General features: G+C 38.4%; 1 protein-coding gene across 1 annotated transcript in view; it reads left to right on the forward strand.

Moving 5' to 3' along the window:
- The window catches only part of LOC150088154 (uncharacterized), a 611850-nt gene that overhangs the window by 80470 nt on the left and 505503 nt on the right, over nucleotides 1-25877 (forward strand). Inside the window, exons 7-9 of the mRNA XM_090369355.1 lie at nucleotides 2866-2996; nucleotides 4016-4226; nucleotides 21471-21613. Of these exons, the coding sequence (XP_090225481.1) occupies nucleotides 2866-2996; nucleotides 4016-4226; nucleotides 21471-21613 (485 nt within the window). The remainder of the gene's footprint in view (nucleotides 1-2865; nucleotides 2997-4015; nucleotides 4227-21470; nucleotides 21614-25877) is intronic.

Here is a 25877-nt window from a genome sequence, read left to right on the forward strand (position 1 = left end):
CACTCAGCAAGAGACTATGCTGATACAAAGAGAGCTACCAGAGGAAAATAACAGAATCTTCGATGAAGACCAAAGAGGCTTCTACAGGAGTCTCGGAGAAGATGGGAAAGAAGGGAATGGACCACCTGAGCAGAAGACGATTGAGGAGTTTTGGGGGAACATATGGAACAGGGAAGTAAGACATAACAGCCGAGCCCCCCCCCTGGATAGAAGTAGAACGCAAGAAAACCAAGGCCATACAAGAAATGAGAGGGTGGGAGATTCAGGAAGAAGTAAAACAGACAATCAAGAACTCTCAAACTGGCGAACTCCAGGAATATATAAAGTCCACAACTACTGGTACAAGAAGCTCACTTGCACAACAAGCATCTGGCAGAGCAGTTCACCCAAATGATAAGGCACCCAGAGAAAATCCTGAAGTTTCTCACTCAAGGAATCATGTATCTGAAGCCTAAAGACGAAGATACAAGAAACCTGGTGAAATACAGGCCAATTATCTGCCTCCCAACAATGTACAAGATCCTAACCAGCTGCATAACCAGGAAGATATCAGACCACTTGGAGAGCCAGAACATAATGGCCGAACAGCAGAAAGGATGCAAACGGCTGAGCAAACGATGAAAGGAGCAATTAACCATAGATCTCGCAGTTATGGAGCAAGCCTACAAGACGTGCTGCAACATGTACACAGCCTACAACGATTACCACAAGGCCTTCGACTACGCACCTCATAGCTAGCTAATAGAAGTGCTGAACTCATCTACAAAGTCAATCTGATAGTGACAGACTTCCTAGGAGAAATGATGGTGAAATGGAGTATCACCATTAAAGTCGAAAACATCGCAACCAGGCCAATCCCCATCAGGAAAGGATTCTTTCAGGGAGATGCCCTGAGCCCATTGGAAAGAACCTCTACATCCTCACCCACCTGATGTACATGGATGACATCAAGCTCAATGCGGGAAATGAGAAACACCTCCAGCAACTACTCCAGATCACCAAAGAATTCAGCAATGATATTAGGATGGAATTTGGTCTAGACCCACAGATTGCACCAGGGAAAATTAGTCAACTGAAACTACCAGCTGCAGAGTGGTAAAGAGATCAAAGCCATGGCAGAGGGAGAGGCGTACAAATACTTGGAGATGATGCAAGCTCAGCAGTTGTAGCACAAGGAACTTAAGGCCTGCCTGACCGAAAAATACCATCAGAGACTCAGAAGCCTGCTGAATGGAGGGAACACAGTTAAAACCATAAACACCTATGCAGTCCCAATGCTAACATACTCCTTCGGGATCATAGATTGGACTAACACCAAGATGGAGGACACCATGAGAAAGACAAGGACAATGATGACCAAGAGCCGCCAACACCACCCGAAATCTGCCGTGGAGAGACTGACAATTGCCTGTAAAGAAGGAGGAAGGGGCCTGATAAACCTCATTGAGCAACAGAAGACAGCAATAGTTAACTTGAAGGATTACTTCCAGAAAGTGCAGATTACACTTTCTGGAAGTAATCCTTCAGGATTTCTAATCAGCAGCAGCACTCCACCAGGCCATAACTCAGATAGACAAGCAGTATATCCCACTCAACCTAAGAAAGGAGTCCCCCCTCCTGCAACAAGGAGGCACAAACGAAGCTAGAAAGATGGGCAGAGAAGACACTCCATGGCAGACACTACAATGATCTCCATCAAGATAACATAGATAAAACTGCTTCCAATGCATGGCTCGTGAGTGGGATGTTCTTCCACGAGACTGAAGGATTCATGCTTGCCATCCAAGACCAGGTAATCAACACCAGGAACTATAGAAAATACATCGCCAAGGAGCCCGAAGTGTTCGATGACATGTGTTGACGATGCCACCTGGCCTCAGAAATGGTCCAACACATCACCACTGGATGCAAGGTGATCACCCAGACCAAGTGCACTCATAGGCTCAGCCATGTAGCCAGGATAATACATCAGGAGCTAGCAAGGAAATACCAGTTGATCAAAGAAAGTGTACCGTACTAAAAGTACAAACCCCAGGCAGTACTAGAGACCCCAACCCACAAGCTTTACTGGGACTGCGCCATAATAATGTATAGGACAATCCCGCACAACAGACTGGACATAACCCTTCTGGACAAGAAGGAAAAGGCTACCTGTCTGATTGACATAGGTGGTACCCAACACTGGCAACCTGCAGAAAACCCATGGGGAAAAAATCAGGAAGTACCCGAATCTAGACTGGAGATCAAAGAGATGTGGCATATGCAACAAGTAATAACCATCCTGATCATCGTGTCCACCACAGGTATGGTGCCAGTCATAGATCCTACATAACAGCCTAGCAGCAATAGGTCTACCAGTGAACACCTACAAGGAACTCCAGAAAGTCGCAATCCTGAACACCTGTAGGATAGTCAGAGTTCCTCGACCAACAGTAACACCAGACATAACAACAACCACCCTCTATATTTGGTAGCAATACCCGTCACAAGGTTGAACCCCCAATCAGGTAGAAATAATATAAGGATAATAATAATAATAACAATAATAATAATAATAATAACAATCATTAATGATTATGATGATATTGATGCAAGAATCGGCTCAATTGTTATCATCCTGAATTATTGCGATAATAGCAAATTCAGGGCATTCCTCTATTGTACCAATTTCTTAGGATATACATGCACCAAAGTCAACAATTAATACAAGTCCTGTAAAAAATATATAATAATAAATATATGATAATGTCCGACAAAAATTAAAAAAAAAATCGACTAAAAGATTCTTGTAATTTATTCTTTAAATAAATATGTAATAATGAGATGCATTTTGTTTATATATTCGTTATCTTTTCTGTTTTACAGAGGCTTGTCACTTTCATCTTCGGAGTTCAGGAGATTCATTTCAGTCACCCAATTATCCAAACAGATATGAATCGAATTCCAACTGTAAATGGACATTAGAAGGGGCTGTTGGTACTGGAATCGTATTGCAAGTTAGTATTTGGTGATTAAATCATTGCTATCCACAGCAACTAAATAACTGTGTATTTCTAAGCATAAATTTAAAAATGGATTTCAGTCTTCACAATGCTGAAATTTGTTTAAAACAAGGCCACCATAATCGTGAGGGAAGGTGCAAGGGTGCTTAAGTACCCCTGCCTTGAGTTACCCACGTTCAAGCCGTGACTACTAAATATGGTGCTATTTCTTGTATTCTCTCTATCTTGTGAGGTTGTCCCAGAGTGTAAAAAGAAAATGTATTAATAAATCTATTTTCTTTTATTAATACATTTTATTAATAATAAAATGTACGAAAAGTTATGATTAGCATAGCTGGGCTGCACTTGTATATAAGTATATTGGATTCTATTTTCTTTGTTTTCTATCAAATAGTCTCCTTTTTTATTTATTTATTTTTCCTGAAAATAAATGATCAATGGCCACATAGGATGAATTTTTTTTTTCAATCAGCTATTGCTTTTTGTTATTGCTATTTATTTCAAATGCATTTCATTAACATTAGAACCCTGCTTTTTATATTCGACATTCACAACAAAATGTCTTTATATCCCACACAATTTTGTTATTGTGGCAGCAATGGGCCATACCCATATAGATTTACCTAGTTGTAAATTTGACAATAAGGTTAACAGATGTATTCATTGTCGAAATGATTAACTGTAAACTCTTCTGGCCTAAAGGTCATTTTGGAGCATATACAGAACATTTTTAGGCCGTTGTACCTGAGTGGGCAAGAGTGAGGTGCAGTAGTATTTGAGTGGACCCTGGTGGCTCAGTGATGACTGTTAAATACAGTTAACAATATGATTAATTGCAAACTTTTAAAACTTTACTTGCAAATTTTTACTTAGGTCTATTAAGTCCAAGCATACTGCAGAATAGTTTGTGATTATTAATGAACAATGGCATGAATCTATGTATCATTTAAATTTAAAATTGTTAAGAAATGTTATGCAGCATTTTTTCCACAAATTATTTTCTATTTTTTCAGATTTCCGACTTTGACACAGAAACCAACTTTGATACAGTACAGATCTTAGCTGGAGGCCGAACTGAGGAGTCTAGCGTTACTTTAGTGACACTATCAGGTTCACAAGATTTAACATCAAGAGCCTTTACCACTGCTTCAAATTTGATGATTGTCAAGTTCCGCTCTGATGCATCTGTGGAGAAAAAAGGCTTCAGAGCTAGTTGGAAAACCGGTAAGCAACTATTTGGACAGTTGGCACGTGAAAATTGCCCATTATATGCAATCATTTTTTCTTTATCTTTTAATGTGATATGCTGAACAGTTGATAGTAGTTTTTAGTACTTTATAACGTGTCGTGAAAAATTTAATGTTTTAAAAATTACCTTTAATTCACACTGGTTTTTTATTAATTGAAAAATTCTCCTCTTGATATTCCAGTAAGGTATAGAATATTTCTATACTTTCAAATAGCCATAACATGCTATGGCGTAATGTCACGAGATTATGAAACATATCTTGAAACATATGCCTACAATGCATCTACAGAGACTTCTATAATTTTGCTGTTACACTGATGGGTGGTGTGCAACACACAAGATCAAATTTAGTGAGGTGCAGTGGACTCACTAAACTAGGACTCTGATTCCCAGGCCATATAATGGGTGAAGGGCCAGTTATATGGCCCGAAACAACGAAACTACTATTGGTCTGGGGCTCCCCTTAAAATTATTTTTAGGAACTCGAACTACTTAAATCTGGCATTGTCCACCTCATACACTCTGCTCGATCTCATCCTGCTCATGCTTGCCAGTTGAGATTCTACTTGATTAATTATTATGAAAAGTATATCTGCACACATTTGGTCAAGTAGCATGGTCATCAGTGGATATTAGTAAAGCAATTCCTCTGCACAGTAATGCACTACTGGATATAGTGATATCTGCCTACTTGTTTTAGCAGAAAAATAAATCTGTGTTTAATTATATTCTTCACAATCACTACATCTTTCATAGCCAATTTTGACAGATCACCTTTCACAACTTATCTGCAGTCTTCCATTCAGGAATTCTCTACTAAGTCTCAAGACAATCACTGGACTGTCAAGCACGAGTAACTCTTGCATTTTTTCAGCAAGGACTGTCACTATTCCAAAGTGTGGTCTGTCGCTTTAAAGTCCCCTTTATCATCAGGTTGAAAATGTATATTTTATCTGTTCTTTTGAAAGAAAAAAGTTAAACAGGGCAAACAAGAAGTTCTACAGTGAAGTAACTGAAGGAGTTGGTTCTTTTTTATTAGCTTTCTCTCCGAGCAAACAACATATGCCTGATTCATGTTTGGATGCAACAAGAGCCCAGATAAATAACGTTCACTGGGTAATATATTCACGATATTCCAAATATAGTGACTATGTTACCTAGACAGCCTACCAGGCATAGGAGATATATTTTCCCTTATTTATAATTCAGACAAGTGAATGAATGATTTATGTGAAAAATCTTTTCATATTTTGGGCTCTTACCAGCACTTGGGATTTACTGAATATCTAGCTTTTAGAATAACACACACACACACACAGTTATGTTTTCACTTTCTGTTTAAGATAGTACCATACATTTTCTGTATGATTTAAATCTGGTGATTTGGCTGGCAAATTTAAGTTGCATACCATACTCCCATGTTCCTCGTGCCAGTTTAAAACAGTAGAGTCCCTGTGAACCAGGCAAATTATCATCCTGAAATATGGTAGTATTGAAATCACAAGTGTCCCACAAATGTTCAATAAAGGCACAACCTGATCATCTAGAATATTTGTATAGCCAGTCTAGCTTCAATAGTGAAAACTTCAATAGTGAATAGTGAAAACATCTTAAAAGCATCACTAATCCATCACCAGTTTTACCAGCTTGTATAGCACCTTATGCACTGTCTGGTTGAAATGTTTCCTTGCTTGTTCTGTGAACTTGGTGCATGGAGTCATCAGAACATAGGCAAAATCTAAATTTGTCAGAATTATAGCTTTACAATCATCAACATGCATTTTTGCACAGCTGTTAACATTGGTCTCTTTGGTGGGTTTGTTATAGGGTTTTAGGTGCATCAGCAACTGAGGCCATATTGTGATATACACAATATGGCCTCAGTTGAGGCCATATTGTGATATACTGTGCTGCCACTTTATTAGGTGCACCCCTGCTGTGCACACAAATGATTTGTCCCGCAACATTGCAAGTCACATGACCACAGTTGTGGATATAAATGCAGCAGAACAACCTTTCTGGTATCAGTTAAGCGTACAAACCGTAGCAAGAATGGGGAAAAGAAGTGATCTAACAGATTTCGAACGTGGCATGGTAGTAGGTGCAAGACGTGCTGGACAAAGCATTTCTGAAACAGCAGTTCGCCTGAACTTTTCTCGAATGCACCACAGTTTCAAGGGTGTATTGAGAATGGTGCAACGAGCAGAAAACATCCTCTCAACGGCACTCCTGTGGAAGAAAATCACTTGTTGATGAGAGAGGTCAGAGGAGGATGGCTAGAATTGTGCAAGCAAACAGACAGGCCACAATGTTGCACATCATGTCAGAATACAACAAAATATTGCAATTGGCTACAACAGCCGATGGCCACATCGCGTACCTTTGTTAACAATGAAGAACTAGAGAGCATGTCTTCTGTAGGTACAGCAACACCAGCACTGGACTATTGAGGATTGGAAAACAGTTGCTTGATCTGACAAGTTGTTCCTGGTGCATCATGTTGATGGAAGGCTCAGAATTTGGTGAAAACAACATGAATCCATGAACCCATCATGTCTGATGACTACTGTGCAAGGTAGTGGGGGCAGTGTTATGGTGTGGGGAATGTTTTCTTGGCACACGTTGGGTCCATTGATACCCATAGATTCACAGCTGAATGCCACATTGTAGCTAAACATCGTTCCTGACCAAGTGCATCCATTCAGGTTGACAGTTTCTCCTCAGTCAGATGGTTACTTCCAGCAGGATAATGCGCCAGTGCACAAAGCCCGAATCACTATGGAATGGTTCCAGGAACATGACAATGACTTTTCTTTGCTGCAGTGGCCCACTCAGTCCCTGGATCTCAATCCTATTGAACATCTTTGGGACAAGCTGGAAAGGTCTGTTCGCTGCAGGCCTACACCTCCGTTGAATCTCAAGGAACTGTGTGACACACTCATGTCTGCATGGTACTCCATTCCTGCACGACATTTTCAGCATCTTGTTCAATCCATGCCTAGACAAATTCAGGCTGTTTTGAAGGCTAAAGGAAGCTCAACATGCTACTAGGTAGGTGTACCTAATAAAGTGGCAGCACAGTGTATATATTGTCCATAAATTGCATGTGTTCTGTGGGTGATTTGCTGTTTACATGCAAAAAACCTGAGTTTCTGGCAGAAAAAAAACTATGGTACCTTCATCTCAGGCCAACTAACTTAGTCAGTTGTGAAAAAGACCCATAAAAATTTCTCACATCATTGACTGGATCTGAACACAGGCCTTTTCCACCCAGTGTGGGGGAATGGCAATTCTATCAATAGTGCTACCCACAAGGGCCTATTTTGTGGGACCCTACTCCTGATATTTTATGCAATTCTTTCCCGGTGATGAGGCACAGCTTTTGGCTGATGAGGTCCTCGATCAATGGCTTGAAGTAGTTCTTGTCTTTTTTGAAAACCGTTATTTGTTTATTAGATGCAATTTTTGTCATCCCTCACCATTTCACAAACTTTGACTATAATTCTTCTGATGTTTTTTGAGTTGATTTTGATTCACACCATTCCTTAAAAATTCTTATATCTGTTACAGCTAATGAAAGTACGTGTACCAAAATAAAAATTACAACTTTTTTTTTTTCACCAGGAGGTATTTTATTCCACCGGCCGTGAAGCTCACTGCCCTGGATTCAACACTGCTCCAAGTACAGGTTATAAATAACTGTCAGCCTATTTCGAAGTCCACAGTGTCGTCAATTAAAATGGTTATTTCAAACCATACCAAATGACAAACCAAATAATGGTAAATAAGGGAATCTTCACAACGTCAAGGAGTTCTTCAAGAATTTAAATCATAGAGTCTGCGGAAACTAGGTTTTCTGCTGAGAAAAAAACCTGTATACCATAAGTAGATGCCTAGGACAGAAATTATCAGCACAAGGAGTTGGAGCTCTTGTTATTTGTTATTTTGGTTTTTTTTAGGAGCATTAGCAACTAAGGCCATATTGCTCCAGGGATATGCGGTGGTCATTCCCTGACCTTTCCGCATCCTCCATATTTTGGTGGTCACAGTTGGAGCTCTGTAATATCACAAACCAGCACAAGAAGCTGCCCATAACAATCACAACAATGCTGACAGCACCATGAACTGTGAGGGGGTATCAACAGGAAACCGAAGGTATCCGTTATCTGGATGCAGAAGTGGGAATGGATACCCACCTAAATTCATGAACAAAATAATGCCACATTCTTGTCCACTCCCACTGAAACAAATTTTTTCATCACACAGCACAGCCCTTCATGTGAAAACTACAAATTGTGTAAGCTAGTAATTATAATACTGCACACATCTTCCATACCTTAATTCGCAGCTGAGTTCCAAAGCATTTCAATATTCTCACCTCCAGATCACAAGAGCTTGATCTACTGCAGTGTAGTAATCCACCACAATGGACCCCCAATTTTCCCAATTAGTAAACCTACTCCTGCCAGAAGAAATAAGGATTTGAATGTGACTCCACTACACGAACTCATGACTCCAACAAGTCAAGTTCTCAGAATTCTAGTTAAGCTGGCTCATATACAACACTATACTCCACTACCAATCTGCAGCTTCCAGACACTGAAGCATCCTTTGCCTATCAAATACCATATACAGAAGTGGCAAAGTCCTGGAAAGCCAAGAAGTTATCTTGCATTTCCACTAGAATTGTTTCATAGCCTTTTACCATAACACTGAAATCATTCACCCAAGGTAACAATTCAACTCTTAAATCATTATATTCCTCATAGGTATATATAATATGTTCCCATGACTCCATTGGATTTTGTATAGATAAAAAATAAATTTGATGAAATCAAATTTGTGATTTTATTACAAAGCATTTATTTAATATGCATTAACAACTTTTGTTTCTTGCAAACTTTAATGTATGGGGACAATTTAATTTTGAATATACTTGTAATTTTAATGTAATTTCCTGTTTATTTAATATGCTTAGATAGACAAATGAGAGTTATAATAATTTGAATTAGATCTACAAGGAATGACTTGCAGGTATTTGTAGTCTATTCTATAGTAGAATTTCTTGGTGGCAAGATAATTAGAGGAAATATAGCAATTTGGTCTGTAGTACATACATGAAATGTTATCAGCATTTCATCATTGGGCATAATAATTGCTCTTCATTCCCAATGAACAACTGACCCACACTGATCACTACATTTACACTGTAGGGAAGAGGAGGAGGTGTATGTTATCTTATTGAAGTTTTGACCTACCCAAACTTGGTGCTCATAAGGCTACTGTGAAGGTGCACACCAACTCCACATGCCAGTTTGTCCTACATACCAAAATATTCTGTGTTATTTAAACCTCTTAAGAATCTCTACAAATTTCCAAGTTCTAGTGTTGTTTTGACAAGTATAAATAATAGATCAAGACAATAAATATCAATCAATACACACATAAAAACATAATTTTACACCTCTATCACTTTAACAACTATCCAAAATATAACAAAGTAATTTTAAATTCATTCTCAGAGCAGTCCTCTTCATAGTATTGGTTACAGTTCACTTTATTTACAATCTTATGCACTACTAATTCATAGGACTATTCTATTTTATTATGTATTCTACTTCAGTTAGCACTCTGCTATCAAAAATCAATGTCATTTCAACCTACATTACATTCAATGCAGTGACACAGCCAGTATAGAGCCAGCAGATACATTGTACCCCCTAATGCTGAAATTTAGTATTGTGGCACATTTTTAGAAAAGTAATACCATGATATACATTGTACAATTTACTTAAGTATTTCAATGTTTTTATATCTATAATTCATTGTTTATGTATTATTTTTGCAGTAATTATATAGGTTGCTAATATTTTATTCATATATGATATCAATGTCATTTCAACCTACTATATAGAATAAAAAAACAAATGTATTTACTAAATATATTAATAAAATAATCATTTATAAAATAGCTTGTTATTATATCATGTTTAATATAATTTTTTTGTAATATAGATATTCAGGCACCTCTTATTTAAAACCAAAAATAATAGGTAGGTTAGCATTAGGCAATTGGCATATCCTTTGTGAATGTACCTGCTGACAAAAAATCCTGGCTATGCTATTGATTCAACAGATTCTGATGACATTAAAATATACCAAAACTAGTCAGGTGTGTGCTGTCAATTTTTTTTAACAAGGGGGCTCACTCTCTCGAGAAGAATATCAGCTAATGATAATTTCCAGTTAAAATAGCTGTTAAAATTGCATTTTATCAAACAATTTTTTTTTTTAACAAGGGGCCTGGATGATCCCCAAAAAATTAACAAAGCCCCTCCCCTGATTCTAGTACCTGGTTTCATTTACTCATATACAAAGTGCCATTTGCACTTATCATATAAAACAAAGTATAATTGCAACTTAGATCGCTATTCTAACATAGAGTCCCGGCAATGGTTATAACCTGGTGTCAACAAGCAAATTGGTCAGAATTCTTACAGCATAAATGTTAAAGTTTCTGTTCCTTTCACAACTAAATTATCAATTCAAGTAGTTTAAAGCCAAGAGCCTACAAGTAACCTTAGAAAGAGTGAATGCCTGTTGGTATGCCTAAAATTTTGGTGTATTTCACATGATTAACAGCCTGGGATAGTGTATTTTCATGAAACAAAAAGAATTCTACTTATACAAAGTTTTAAAGAGTATTCAAAATTATCATAGTTTACCTGGCATCCTTGATATTATCGGCTTCCAGTCAATACTAATTCTCATCTTGGTGAATGGATGTACATCAGATCCAACTGACTACAATTCAAAGAAACTCTCTGCTTAGGTGTTTTCTCTGGTTGTACCATAACTGTATAGGATGTAATGAAGTTAACTCAATAGTGCAACCAAAATTCACTTGATTTCAACTTCTGCTTTGAAATACATAATGAAATAACATGAATAATAGTTCTAATACTTCATATATGAAATATTTCTGTGTTGTGTATATATACTGTATATATATATATATATATATATATATATATAAGTTTGCATTAATATATTGAATAAAGTATGCATAAATGGATGTAAAAATTACACAAATTGCCAGTAACTAGAAGGGTGAGGATAGTAGAAAAGGAAGTGTAGTAGATATGTGAAAGGTGAAAGAATGTTAATATCCAATAAGTTATGATGAATTAAGAAAATTATGGGCTGAATTACAAAGTCAATAGAAGGTGGGTGAACTGTAAATTAAAATTAGTACAGTAAAATACAAATAAAACAAAAATTAAAAAAATAAAAAGTGGTACAGCTGTCATCAGATATGGGGGGAAAACATATTTAGATAAAGGTCAAATATAGGTAAGGCAAATGTGCAGAATCTGATGTCAGCTGAAGAAAATATTGATACATAATCAGTTATTTCATCAGGGGACTGCACAAGACCATGTATCAGGAACTACCTTGTCCATACTGCATGAGCATTAGCAAAGGCACATGATGCAAGAAAGCAAGCTTATGTAGCATCAGCCAAAAAAAAAAAAAACACACCCTTCCCTTTTACCCATCCACTCACTCCAAATATTTGTCTAGTTCTGCCTTGAATCTATTTAAGCTATCAACTTCTACAATGACGGATGGAAGTTTGTTTCAGCAATCAACCACACACTGGCTAAAGGCAAACTTTCATACATTCAGATAGCATGGGTTTTTACCCAAATGCAAAGTACTGCATATGGGTAGAAGTAACCCCAGAGAAACGTACCAACTTTGTGGTACTACACTTAAGGTGGTAGAAAATGAAAGAGACCTGGGAGTAATTGTGCAGTCAGATACGAAGTTTTCTGAGCAATGCAGACAGGCTGCCAGGGCAGGTCATGAGGATTTTGTCAATGATATATAGGAATTTTGCTAGCAGGGAAAAGGAGGTGATTATCCCTCTGTATAAGGCAATGGTCAGGCCACGTCTTGAGCACTGCATACAGGTCTGGAGGCCTCATTTTAGGAAGAATGTAGATTTGCTTGAGTGTGTACAGAGAAGGGCAACAAGATTGGTGAGGGGAATGAAGGGATCCTCTTACCAAGAGAGGCTTAAGTTCTGCAAATTGCAATGGCTGGAGACTAGGCACCTGCGTGGTGATCTGATTGAGGTGTATAAGACCTTGAATGGATTGAGCACGCTGGATTCTGATGGGATTCTTCCACTTATTCAGATTACAAACCTAAGGGGCATAAATTCAAATTAAGGAAAGACAGATGTAGAATAGATGTGTGGAAATTTGCCTTTAGCCAGCGGTTGGTTATAATTGCTGGAACAAACTTCCATCTGTCGTTGTGGAAGTTGATAGGTTAAATAAATTTAAGGAGGAACTGGACAAACATTTAGAGGGAATGGTTGTGTGAATTTTTTTTTTTTTTTTTTTTATTTGGTAGTTGTTGGCGCATCGTCTTCTGTGGCCATATTGCACCTCCCAAGGTTCTTGCAGTACTTTGATCCAAGCCCGAGGCGGGAATTGAACCCACGACGTTTGGGTTGCCGGGCAGGTACTTTACCCACTCGGCTAGCCCGGGCGGTTTTTTTTTTTTTTTTTGACTGATGCTGCATAAGCTCATACACTGCTTTCTTGCATCACATGCCACTTCTACTACTACTACATCTATTCTACAACTGTCTTTCCACAATTTGAATTTATGCCCTCTCAGATGATTATTCCGAACAAGAGGAAGACTCCAATCAGCATTGAGCATGCTCAAACCATTCAAGGTTTTAAACCATTCAAGAGTGATCTGATTGAGGTGTATACCTCAATCAGATCACCTCTCAGGTGCCTAGTCTCCAGACACTGTAATTTGCAAAACTTAAGCCTTTCTTCGTAAGAGCAACCCTTTGTTCCATTCAGTAATCTTGTTGCCCTTCTCTGTACTTGTTCGAACAGCTCTACGTCCTGCTTAAAATGAGGCCTTCAGACCTGTATACAGTACTCAAGGTGTGGCCTGACCGTTGCCTTATACAAGGGGATAATCACCTCCTCCTCCTTGCGAGAAAAATTCCTGTATATCATTGACAAGACACCATGAACTCAAACCCCAGTCTTGATTAGACCGGGGTTGAGCCCGTAACCACTAAATACAGAGGATGCGGAAAGGTCAGGGAATGACCACCGCATATCCCCGGAGCAATATAGCCTTAGTTGCTAATGCTCCTAAAAACCAAATAATAACAACAACACCATGAGCTATTCTTGCAGACCATCTGCACTGCTCAGAAAATGTCATATCTGACTGCACAATTACCCCCAGGTCCTTTTCATTCTCTACCACCATCAGTATAGTACTACACAGTTGATATGTTACTCTGGGGTTACTGCTTCCCATATGCAGTACTTTGTATTTATGTTAAACTTCAGTTGCCACCTCTCAGCCCATCTGCTCAACTTTTTTAGATCCTCTTGAAGTAGCGTACTGTCATTAGGGTCATTAACAACCATGCCAACCTTTGTATCATCTGTAAACTTGGACATTAAGCCTGATATACCATCATCAATATCATTAATAAATACAGAAAACAACAATGGACCCAACACTGAACCCTGGAAGATGCCACTAATAACATTAGTCCACGAAGAGCAGTGTCCATTGATTACCACTCTCTATCTTCTCCCATTCAACCATCTCTTTATCCATAGCAGCAATTTGCCTGCAATGCCACACTGCTCCAATTTGTGCAGCAGTCTTCCATGTGCAACAGTATCAAAAGCCTTTCTAAGATCCAAATATACGATATCAAAATTATTCTTTGCATCCAGTTCCTTTGTGACTACATCATAGTATCCAATTAAATTAGTCAGACAAGGCTTCCCCTTAACAAACCCATGCTGTGTATAAGCTATATCTGAAGTCTTGTCCAGATGATCCTGCAATGTTTCTTTAACCAGTGCCTCCATTAATTTCTCTGTAATAGAAGTTAAACTAACAGGTCTGTAATTACTTGTATTACCCTTTGATCCTCCTTTGTGAATTGGGGTCACATTTGCATATCTCCAGTCCATGGGTACCTCCACTGAGTCCAAGGAATCTCTCATAATTATGACTAAGGGTTTGCTTACTTCCTTTGCTGCCTCCTTTAATATAAGTGGATTGATCCCATCCACCTAAGGTGCCTTTCTTTTGTTTATCTTCAACAATTTCTTCTCCACTTTGCTTTCAGTTATTACAAAATCATCTAGCTCACTGCCAGAGTTTAATACACCTCTGGCATTCCTCTCCCTGAATAACTTCTCATGTGTGATTGTAGATGCAAAATACTCATTTAGTTTGTTAATTACCTGAGCAGAATCACAACAGTTGAACCATCAATATCAAGTGGACCAATCTGATTCATCCCCTTCCTTCTAGAGTTTACATAAGTAAAGAACTCTTTGCTGTTTTTCTTTGCATCCTTTGCCAAAGGTTTCTCGTAATCTGCCTTTGCCTGCCTAACAGTTTCTTCTCTTATTTGTATTATTTTACACTGACATATATTATTTGAATTGTTTTACATTAACATATACAGTATATGCCAATACAGATAATATGATGACAAAGATTTTATTTTATTATTTTTAATGACTTTAAAACATCACTTTAATCAGATTATATGGGAGTAAGATCTGTCATTATCTAGTTGTCCATTAATCTCAAATAGTTGCCAAAGTTAGCTAGAATATTATGAAAAATTGCTGTATTGTGATATAAAAATATGGTATACCATAGGAGTAGAAGAGCTTGAAAGTTTATAGTTATATAGTAGTAGCAGAAATTCTGAATAAGACTTATTCAAAATCTGAGGAGCTTTTAACTTCTCTCTCTCTGGAGGTTTTGATGATGCCTAACATGCTTGGCAACCTGATTGAAGGTGATGGCAAGGAAAGTCTGCTTTATTGTGATGAACATATTTTTATCTATGGTAAATACCATCTCTCTATGGAAGTTACTACAATGGGAGTAACTTCCATAGAGAGATGGTAGTTAATGAATGCTGGCTGTTATTCCTGAAGCCTGTTAAATTAAAGTGCACCATCACAGCAGTTACATCCTCACTCAGCAATATACTACTGTGATGTGGATGCACAATAGTGTTGAGCAATTGTGTCAAGACTTTCAAAACAGCCTTTCAATGGTTGTGAAAAAAATATGCTCAAATTGTTGAGAAATGTTTCCCCAACAATATTTCTGAGAAAGGACATACTCTAAGGATTTCTCCAGTACCTTCACACTTCACAGTATCTACTCGTATAAGAAATTTCAAGGTGGGCGGAGAGGGTTTGGCATGATGTCAGTGAAGATTTCCCTGTTATATCCCTGGTTTGATAGGCATGAGGACATTCTGAAACAATGTTTTAAAATTACTGGGCAACATATTCACTGTCCTTATTACCGCAGAAGAGAGATGTTTTCATCCAATAGCAGGCTCTCACTTGGGACCCCTTTAATAAAATTGGTAAAGGTCAAACAAACATCAAGTTTACTTTTCAGGACCTCTTAACTTCAGAACTACGGGATGTTCAAGTGAGCCTGTGAGAAGGTTAGTAATGATCCAGAGGACAAAGTGGCACATCTCTTTCAGGGTTTCACAGTCTGCATCAATCTTATACTATTCATAATTGCTCTGTAAAAGACTGAGGTAGTAAATTACTAATTTATTCAAAAACTACTTTTTTCTTTTCTTTTTCTTTTTACAGATAAACAAATGTTATCATTTGTTGGGAGGAAGGAAAATACTTGAATGTTCTTGTTTATACTCCAGCATGACCACTGGTCACAGGAGTTTATATTAATTATTTTGACAATGAATATAATCATTAATTGTATTTAGCAGTCTCATGAGCTTGAACCACAGTCCCCTCAAAATGCATGTGCTTCTGCCCCCGTGCAATTTACCACTTGGCTGTGTCAGGCCAAAAAATGTTCTTATTTATACTCTGGCATGATTACTGGTCAGAGAAGTTTGCAATTAACAGGAGAGGCTGCTTTTACAGGGATGGGATACATACACTTAAATAGAAAGGGTGCAAGAATATTTGCTGATGCTATGGAGGCAGAGTTAGGTGGATTGGAAAACTACTAGCTTGGAGGGAAACAAGGACTAAAAGATTAATAGTAGCCACTGGCAGAGGTGAAAGTGATTCTTGCACTGCTTCTATTGGAATGAGCAGAAGCCTGGAAAACAAGACGCAGGATATTTCAGAGACTGCTGGGAGTCATTGCAGTACAAGTAAACACATGGGTTGTGTTAGGGTAGCTACGAAAAAGAACAGGTGCATGAATACTTACATGTACACCAATGCTAGGAGTTTGGTAAATAAATTTTATGAATTTGAGGTATTGTCAAAGCATCAAAGGCGGATATTGTTGGGATATCAGAGATGTGGTGTCTCTGATATCCCAACAGATATCAGAGACACCACAACTGGAATTTGGGGAGTACAACGTCTACAGAAAGGATAGGAAGGGAGGAGGGCTTATGCTGTTAGTTAAGAAACACATAAAATACAAGGAAGTGAAGCCAGTTGACATCGCTGGACAGTGCAGTGTCGAGTCAGTTTGGTGTGACATTGGGAGCATTGGGAGATCAAAATTGAGAGTAGGAGTGTGCTATAGGCCTAATGACTCTGATGAGTATAATAAGAAACTGTACAGGGAAATAGAGTGGGCCAGTAAATCAGAGAATCTTATAATGGGGGATTTTTTAATTTCCCAGATATTGACTGGAATTTGTGGGTTGGTCACTCACACACTAGCAAGGCTTTTGTGGATTTATTGGATGATTGTTTTCTAAATCAGCATGTTCGGGAGGCAACTAGAGGGAGTAATACTCTTGATTTGATTATCAGTAGTGATTCTTCATGAATTAAGAATCTGCAGATAGAGGAATCACTAGGTGGCAGTGATCACAGTGTGCTGAAGTGGGATGTACTCAAAGAGGTAACTACCATCAGTGGTAAAGGGAAGGGTTATTGCTTTTGTAAAGGCGACTACGATGGTCTGAGACAGTATTTAAATTATATACAGTGGGACCAATTTATGAGGTTACCAACAGCAAATTCAAAATGGGAAGCATTCAAAGAACTTATCTTGGAAGCTACTAGGCTTTACATACCAACTAAGAAATATTGTTCAAGGTTTAGGCCTAAATGGATGTCAGATGAACTAATAAGACATATGGCAGAGAAGAAAAATGCATGGGATACATATAAATTAACACGTGACACAGAAGCCTATGATAGATATAAGTTGATCTGTAACCAAGTTACAAAGGACATTAGGCAGGTGAAGGCAAATTACGAGAAATCTTTGGCAAGGGCAAAGAAAAACAGCAAAGAGTTCTTTACTTGTGTAAACTCTAGAAGGAAGGGGATGAATCAGATTGGTCCACTTGATATCGATGGTTCAACTGTTGATGATCCTGCTCAGGTAGCTAACAAACTAAATGAATATTTTGCATCAACATTTACACATGAGGAGTTATTCAGCAAGGGGAATGCCAGAGGTGTATTCAACTCTGGCAGTAAGCTAGATAATCTTGTAATAACTGAGAGTAAAGTGGAGGAGAAATTGTTGAAGATAAACACAAGAAAGGCACCTGGGGTGGATGGGATCTATCCAGTTATATTAAAGGAGGCAGCAAAGGAAGTAAGCCAACCTTTAGCCATAATTATGAGAGCTTCCTTGGACTCAGGGGAGAAACCCATAGACTGGAAATGTGCAAATGTGACCCCAATTCACAAAGGAGGATCAAAGGGCAACACAAGTAATTATAGACCTGTTAGTTTAACTTCTGTTCCAGGAAAATTAATGGAGGCACTGGTTAAAGAAACACTGCAGGATCATCTAGACAAGACTTCAGTTATAGCTCGGACACAGCATGGTTTTGTTAAGGGGAAGTCTTGCCTGACCAATTTGATTGGATGCTATGATGCAGTCACAAAAGAACTGGATACAGGGAATAACTTTGATATTATATACTTGGATCTCAGAAAGGCTTTTGTTACTGTTGCACATGGAAGACTGCTGCACAAATTGGAGCAATGTGGCATTGGAGACAAATTGCTACTATGGATAAAGGTGTGGTTGAGGGGGAGAAGACAGAGAGTGGTAATCAATGGACACTGTTCATCGTGGACTAATGTTATTATTGTTAATGTTAACTAATGTTATTATTGTTAATGTTATTGTTTTCTGTATTTATAAATGATATTGATGATGGTATATCGGGCTTAATGTCCAAGTTTGCAGACGATACAAAGGTTGGCAGGGTTGTCAAGGACACTACTGACACTATGCTGCTGCAACAGGATCTGGAAAGGTTGAGCAGATGGATTGAGAGGTTGCAAATGAAGTTTAACATTGACAAATGTAAAGTACTACACATGGGAAACGGCAACCCCAGAGCAACGTATCAACTCTGTGGTACTACACTGACAGTGGTAGAGAATGAAAGGGACTTGGGGGTGGTTGTGCAGGCAGATATGAAGTTCTCTGAGCAGTGCAGACGGGCTGCAAGAGTAGCTCATGGAGTATTGTCAATGATATACAGGAATTTTTCCAGCAGGGATAAGGAGGTGATTATTCCATTGTATAAGGCGATGGTCAGGCCACACCTAGAGTACTGTATACAGGTCTGGAGGCCTCATTTCAAGAAGGATGTAGAGCTGCTGGAATGAGTACAGAGAAGGGCAACAAGATTAGTGAATGGAACAAAGGGGTGCTCTTACGAAGAAAGGCTTAAGTTTTGCAAATTACAGTGTCTGGAGACTAGGCACCAGCGAGGTGATCTGATAGAGGTGTATAAAGTCTTGAATGGTTTAAGCATGCTCAATGCTGATGGGATTCTTCCTCTAGCTCAGAAAAATCACCTGAGAGGGCATAAATTCAAATTGAGGAAAGACAGATGTAGGATAGACGTGCGGAAATTTGCCTTTAGCCAGCGGGTGGTTGGTTGGTGGAACAGACTTCCATCCCTTGTGGTGGAGGTTGATAGCCTAAATAAGTTTAAGGCTCAGCTGGACAGGTATTTTGAACGAACAGAGGGGTGAAGTGGAAGTGGGTTTTTTTTTTTTTTTTTTGGCTGATGCTGCATAAGCTTGCTTTCTTGCATCAAATGCCTCTACTAATGCTAATGCTAATTAGTGGAGTCCCTCAGGGTTCAGTGTTGCGTCCATTATTGTTTTCTGTATTTATAAATAATATTGATGATGGTATATCAAGCTTAATGGCCAAGTTTACAGATGATACAAAGGTTGGCAGAGTTGTTAAGGACACTATTGACGCTATGCTGCTGCTGCAACAGGATCTGGAAAGGTTGAGCAGATGGGCTGAGAGGTGGCAAATGAAGTTTAACATTGACAAATGTAAAATACTACATATGGGAAACAGCAACCCCAGAGCAACGTATCAACTCTGTGGTACTACACTGACAGTGGTAGAGAATGAAAATGACCTGGGGGTAATTGTGCAGGCAGATATGAAGTTCTCTGAGCAGTGCAGATGGGCTGCAAGAGTAGCTCACGGTGTCTTATCAATGATATACAGGAATTTTTCTAGCAGGGATAAGGATGTGATTATTCCCTTGTATAAGGCAATGGGCAGGCCACACCTTGAGTACTGTATACAGGTCTGGAGGCCTTATTTCAAGAAGGATGTAGAGCTGCTGGAACGAGTACAGAGAAGGGCAACAAGATTAGTGAATGGAACAAGTGGTTGCTCTTATGAAGAAAGGCTTAAGTTTTGCAAATCACAGTGTCTGGAGACTAGGCACCGCGAGGTGATCTGATAGAGGTGTATAAAGCCTTGAATGGTTTGAGCCTGCTCAATGCTGATGGGATTCTGCCTCTTGCTCAGAATAATCACCTGAGAGGGCATAAATTCAAATTGAGGAAAGACAGATGTAGGATAGATGTGCGGAAATTTGCCTTTAGCCAGTGGGTAGTTGGTTGGTGGAACAAACTTCCATCCCATGTTTTGGAAGTTGATAGCCTAAATAAATTTAAGGCTCAGCTGGACAGGTATTTCGAAAGAATGGAGGGGTGAAATGGAAGTGTTGTTTTTTTTTTTTTTTTTTTTTTGCTAATGCTGCATAAGCTTGCTTTCTGGGATCATATGCCTCTACTAATTCTAATGCTAATGCAATTTTGAAAATAAATGTAATAAAAGTAAATGTAATCATCAACCATATTTATTTAGAAGTTATGTGGGCTTGAACCACAGTCCATTCACACACGCGGACATTACTGCACTTGATCATTTGGGCACCTGAAAGTAGGTGGTTGTTGTTGTTGTTTTATGGCATATTGGCATCTAGGCCTCCTGAAAGTAGGATTTTCACATGAACTCTAAGGCAGTGCCTACAGACCAGTTGTTTGTTCGTTATTTGGTTTTTAGGAGCATTAGCAGCTAAGGTCATATTGCTCCGGGGATATGCGGTAGTCATTCCCTGACCTTTCCGCATCCTCCGTATTTGGTGGTCACGGGCTCTAACTCCAGTCTAATCAAGAAGCATGTACTATGCACTGCTGCTCCTGCCCACCTGGCTACTGAGGCACCCTACAGACCAGTATTCTGTAATATTTTTTCTCTTGGCAAGGGAAAATGCAAATAGTTCATCTCTCATGCAGAGTGGCTGTTGCCACTCAGTGAGAGAAATCATTCAATTCCCATTGAATTCAATTCTTTTTGTCAGATTCAGTTCCCATTGTTGACTAAGTTAACAGATACAAAGAGGGGAGAAGCTTTTATGAGCTATTTTCACTCCATAATTTTGTTAGTTGGGGGAGGAGTTGCATCATGTGCCTCTGGAAACTCTGGTTTTCTTTGTTCACTGGCAAGCAAATTGAGCATAGAATATACATGGCGTACAGACAAATACACTTTTGGGGTTACACAGTGGGACTAGTTGTGGTCTGATATGTGTTGTCCCCTTCTCACTGCAGATTTGTTTAACCAAAAATCTGGTTAGCTTGGATGAACGGGTAAGTGAAATTTAAATATAACTATGGAGACGTCATAAAACAAGTTAAACTCTCAGCTTGTTCCAATTTCAGTATGATCTTTACAATAAAAATAAAACAAACAGTGGTAAATATTTGCAAACCCATATTTATAAGGTGCTCTGCTTTATTGTGAAATTAATTCTACTTTTTAAAAGCATGTTCAGTTTGTGATATGATTTTAATAAATTAAATGATTTCCAGAACGGATGAAATGTGGTGGAGATCTATTTGCCAAGTCAACAGCTCAATTGCTGACTTCTCCCTTATATCCACAACCCTATCCTGGAGGTTTGGAGTGTGTGTACATTATTACAGCACCCAGAAGTAACATTATTACTCTTGAGGTAGAAATTCAATCACTAATCAGTTTTTTAATTAGATATATATATATTCTCATCTTTTAGTTAGTAGTTGCATACACATACTGTTATTATTATTATTTATTAGCAACATCATATCTTGCTACAGGCAAGTAAGTAAGTAAGTAAGTTTATTTCATAGATTTTGAGGTGTAAACACGGAAATAGTGCTTAAAATGGCAGATTGGCTCTTGTTTTCAAAAAAAAATTTTTGCATTTATACAAGGTATTTTTTTTTATATGGCAGTAAGATGTAGCTGCAAACATACTGTATCAGACATGGGACCTTTTCGTCTTTCTCTTGTATTTGGCTTCGGGAGTATCCCTTGTCACTATCCAACAATAATCGGCTAACATGGCGGCACTCCATTTTCTTTTGTATCTTTGTTCCATCACTGCGATGTCTATCAAGACAGCGCAGCAATGGAACAAAGTTCATCGCTCACAGCATCACATTTTTGCTAGAAGAAATCCAAGTGTCAGTGCAAGAAATGCATCTTCAATGACGTGTTGCACCCCAGTTTTTCATAAGAAGTAATGAGATATTCCACAAGCTGCCTGTAGTTGCCAGCTTTAACATTTCCTAGAAAACTAGTTAAAACATTTCTAAAGGCTTTCCACACTGATTTCTTGCTGTCACTAAGGGCACATCTGAACTGTTTTGTCTTTGAAAAGTTGCTTTATTTGTGGACAAATGAAAACGCCTGCCTCAATCTTCTCTATACTAACTCTTGGTAATTTCTCTTGCAAGTATGTGAATGCAGCACTGTTCACTTCCATAGCCTGCACAAAATTTTTCACAAGCCCCACTTTGATGGGGGAGTGGTGGAAGCAAAACTTTATTTGGATCTACCAGAGGTTCAAACACTATGTTCTTCATTCCAGGTGATAATAATTTTCTTTTCAAGCCAACTCCTCTTCTCATAGTGCATATCCTTGGCATGACTATCCCACTCACAGATAAAGCAACAATACTTAGTGTAACCATTTTGTAGTCCTAATAAAATAGAGATTACCTTAAAATCACTACACATGTACCCCTCATACTTCTGATAGTGTACATCTAAGAGGATGTTCTCCATGTTTGCATATGTTTCTTTTCTTTTTTTTTGTCCATCATATATGTATTGTATATGATGGACAGCATATACAATAGGTATTAAAGGGAGCATATTTCCATTGCATAATAACATAGCCTTAAGGCTAACCTTAGAAGCATCTATAAATAGCAACCATTCTTTGGGAACATGCCTCATGTTCATTGCTGCCATTAGACCATCAACATCCTTACGAATAGTGAGTTCACCTTCTGTTTGATAGAATTTATCATAGTTTTCATTTCAAGTATGAAATGTTGTCACTTTCACAGAATGATCTAGAATGGTGGTTCCCAAACTACTGAGATCTAGGAACCCCTTCAAAAATAAAAAAAAGAAGTTACAGACCCCTTTGAAAATCAAAAAAAAGTTTGCAGCCCTATATATATATATATTTCTGTGTGTGTATATATGTATGAACACTGAGTTTTCTGAAAAGAAAATTCAGTTTTTGGTTTAAAACAACTCACCTTTATTCTTATTTTGACATAAATATATAATAATAACTTTATTTATCATCAATTTGCTATACATAAAACGAATAATATGACAAGTTTCAGAGGGTCCATTTCGCGAATCCCCTGGAATTGGTCTATGGGCCCCCAGGGGTCCACAGACCCTAGTTTGGGAAATTTGATCTAGAAGGTTCCACTGTAGTAGCCTCAAGGCCAAAAGCTCGGCCTTATTCTTTAGCAGTTCAAGATCCCTGATGAGGTCATTAAGCTCACTTTCTGTGATCTTACATGGTTCAGAAAGATAAAGGTTTGGACAAAATAGTAGATCCCTTGACTTATATGACTGCTGTCCTTCTTCGTGTTATATCAAGATGATGTTCATCAATATCTTCATCTTCATCAGAGTGTACAGAAAAATGGTCATATGGTTCAGCAATAGGTAATTCTTCACTGTGAGGTATGGGACAAATTGCAGTTGGTATATTTGGATAAGTCACTATCCAGTTTTTCTTCATTGTTATCCCTTTTCTAATAGGAGGCACCATACAGAAGCAACAGTTTGTGATGTCATTTGTTGACTCCCTCCATATCATGGGCACTGCGAACTGCATAAAATGTCCTTTCCGATTCACCCACGTGTTGAGTTTTGATGAACAGGTAATGCAGCATGTGTGTTGAGTCCAGATCTTGTCCTGATCATCTACCTTACACTCAATGTACAAGAAGTAGGCCTTTTTATGGCTTGAGTTAAGAGATGCATTCTGAAAGCTAACATGACTTCTCTGCATATGTAACAGAAGTTGTCCGGACCATTCACACAATTGCGAAGTATATTAATCTTACACGACACAAATACTGTGCAAAAAGTAGGAATGAGAACATCCATTAACCATGGCTCTTGGAAAAATGCATGGCATTTTGCCAAGAGCCATAATTGATAATATGGAGTAACTCACTAATATGAAACCCCAACTGTAATTCGAAAACAAGAACTATTTGACAAATTTTTATGTGATTTTCATGTTCAGCAGCATAAAATTAGTCAAGATTGGGTATTTTTGTTTTCATAACATTTTATGTGTTGACCAGTTTCTATTATTATTATTATTATGTGGCATATGATGCAAGGAAGCAAGCTTACAAAGCATCAGCCAAAAAAAAAAAAAAAAAACAACCTTGCATTTCATTTGTTCAATTTGACAAGATTGCAGAGGTCTGAGTGTCAAGTACCAAATTAGTGATCTGTCATTGCATGCAACTTTGATCTCTGTGAACCTTCCAAAGTAATTGTAGCCAAATTAAATCAGAGAAAGAAGGTAATTAGTGCTGAAGAAAGGGTAGTGTTGGGCATAATTGATTCATTTGGCTATAGTGATTCATTGGATTATTAATGTAATTCAAACGATTACTCTAGCCAACATAATTTTTACCTCCAAGAACTCAAATGCTGTTTTTAACCAATTTTTGTGTGCATAAAGTTTGAAAATCACCACAATAATTTCATATCACTTCACAGTTATCAAATATAGAGGTAGATATTTTATCCAAATACAGTCAGTACTCATATAGCACAATAGTTGTGTTCCTCGAAACCCTTGTGCAATGCAAAATCGTGCAATACAAATAACAGGCCCTATGGGAAAAATAGGGTTAGGTGCCCACCACCCAAGATTGAACGCACATTTGTAACCTAAACATTATGCTTTGAATAAAGGGGTGGTTGAGGGGGAGAAGACAGAGAGTGGTAATCAATGGACACTGCTCATTGTGGACTAATGTTATTAGTGGAGTCCCTCAGGGTTCAGTGTTGGGTTCATTATTGTTTTCTGTATTTATAAATAATATTGATGATGGTATATCAAGCTTAATGTCCAAGTTTGCAGACGATACAAAGATTGGCAGGGTTGTTAAGGACACTACTGACGCTATGCTGCTGCTGCTGCAACAGGATCTGGAAAGGTTGAGCAGATGGGCTGAGAGGTGGAAAATGAAGTTTAACATTTTAGCATTAGCATTAGTAGAGGCATTTGATGCAAGAAAGCAAGCTTATGCAGCATCAGCCAAAAAAAAAAAAAAAAAAAACCCCACTTCCACTTCACCCCTCTGTTCGTTCCAAATACCTGTCCAGCTGAGCCTTAAACTTATTTAGGCTATCAACCTCCACCACAAGGGATGGAAGTCTGTTCCACCAACCAACCACCCGCTGGCTAAAGGCAAATTTCCTCACGTCTATCCTACATCTGTCTTTCCTCAATTTGAATTTATGCCCTCTTAGGTGATTTTTCTGAGCTAGAGGAAGAATCCCATCAGCATTGAGCATGCTTAAACCATTCAAGGCTTTATACACCTCTATCAGATCACCTCGCTGGTGCCTAGTCTCCAGACACTGTAATTTGCAAAACTTAAGCTTTTCTTCGTAAGAGCACCCCTTTGTTCCATTCACTAATCTTGTTGCCCTTCTCTGTACTCGTTCCAGCAGCTCTACATCCTTCTTGAAATGAGGCCTCCAGACCTGTATACAGTACTCTAGGCGTGGCCTGACCATTGCCTTATACAATGGAATAATCACCTCCTTATCCCTGCTGGAAAAATTCCTGTATATCATTGACAATACTCCATGAGCTACTCTTGCAGCCCGTCTGCACTGCTCAGAGAACATATCTGCCTGCACAACCACCCCCAAGTCCCTTTCATTCT

This window comes from Mastigoproctus giganteus, chromosome 3 (assembly GCF_048544385.1).
Source record: "Mastigoproctus giganteus isolate SK-2022 chromosome 3, ASM4854438v1, whole genome shotgun sequence".
NCBI lineage: Eukaryota > Metazoa > Arthropoda > Arachnida > Uropygi > Thelyphonidae > Mastigoproctus > Mastigoproctus giganteus.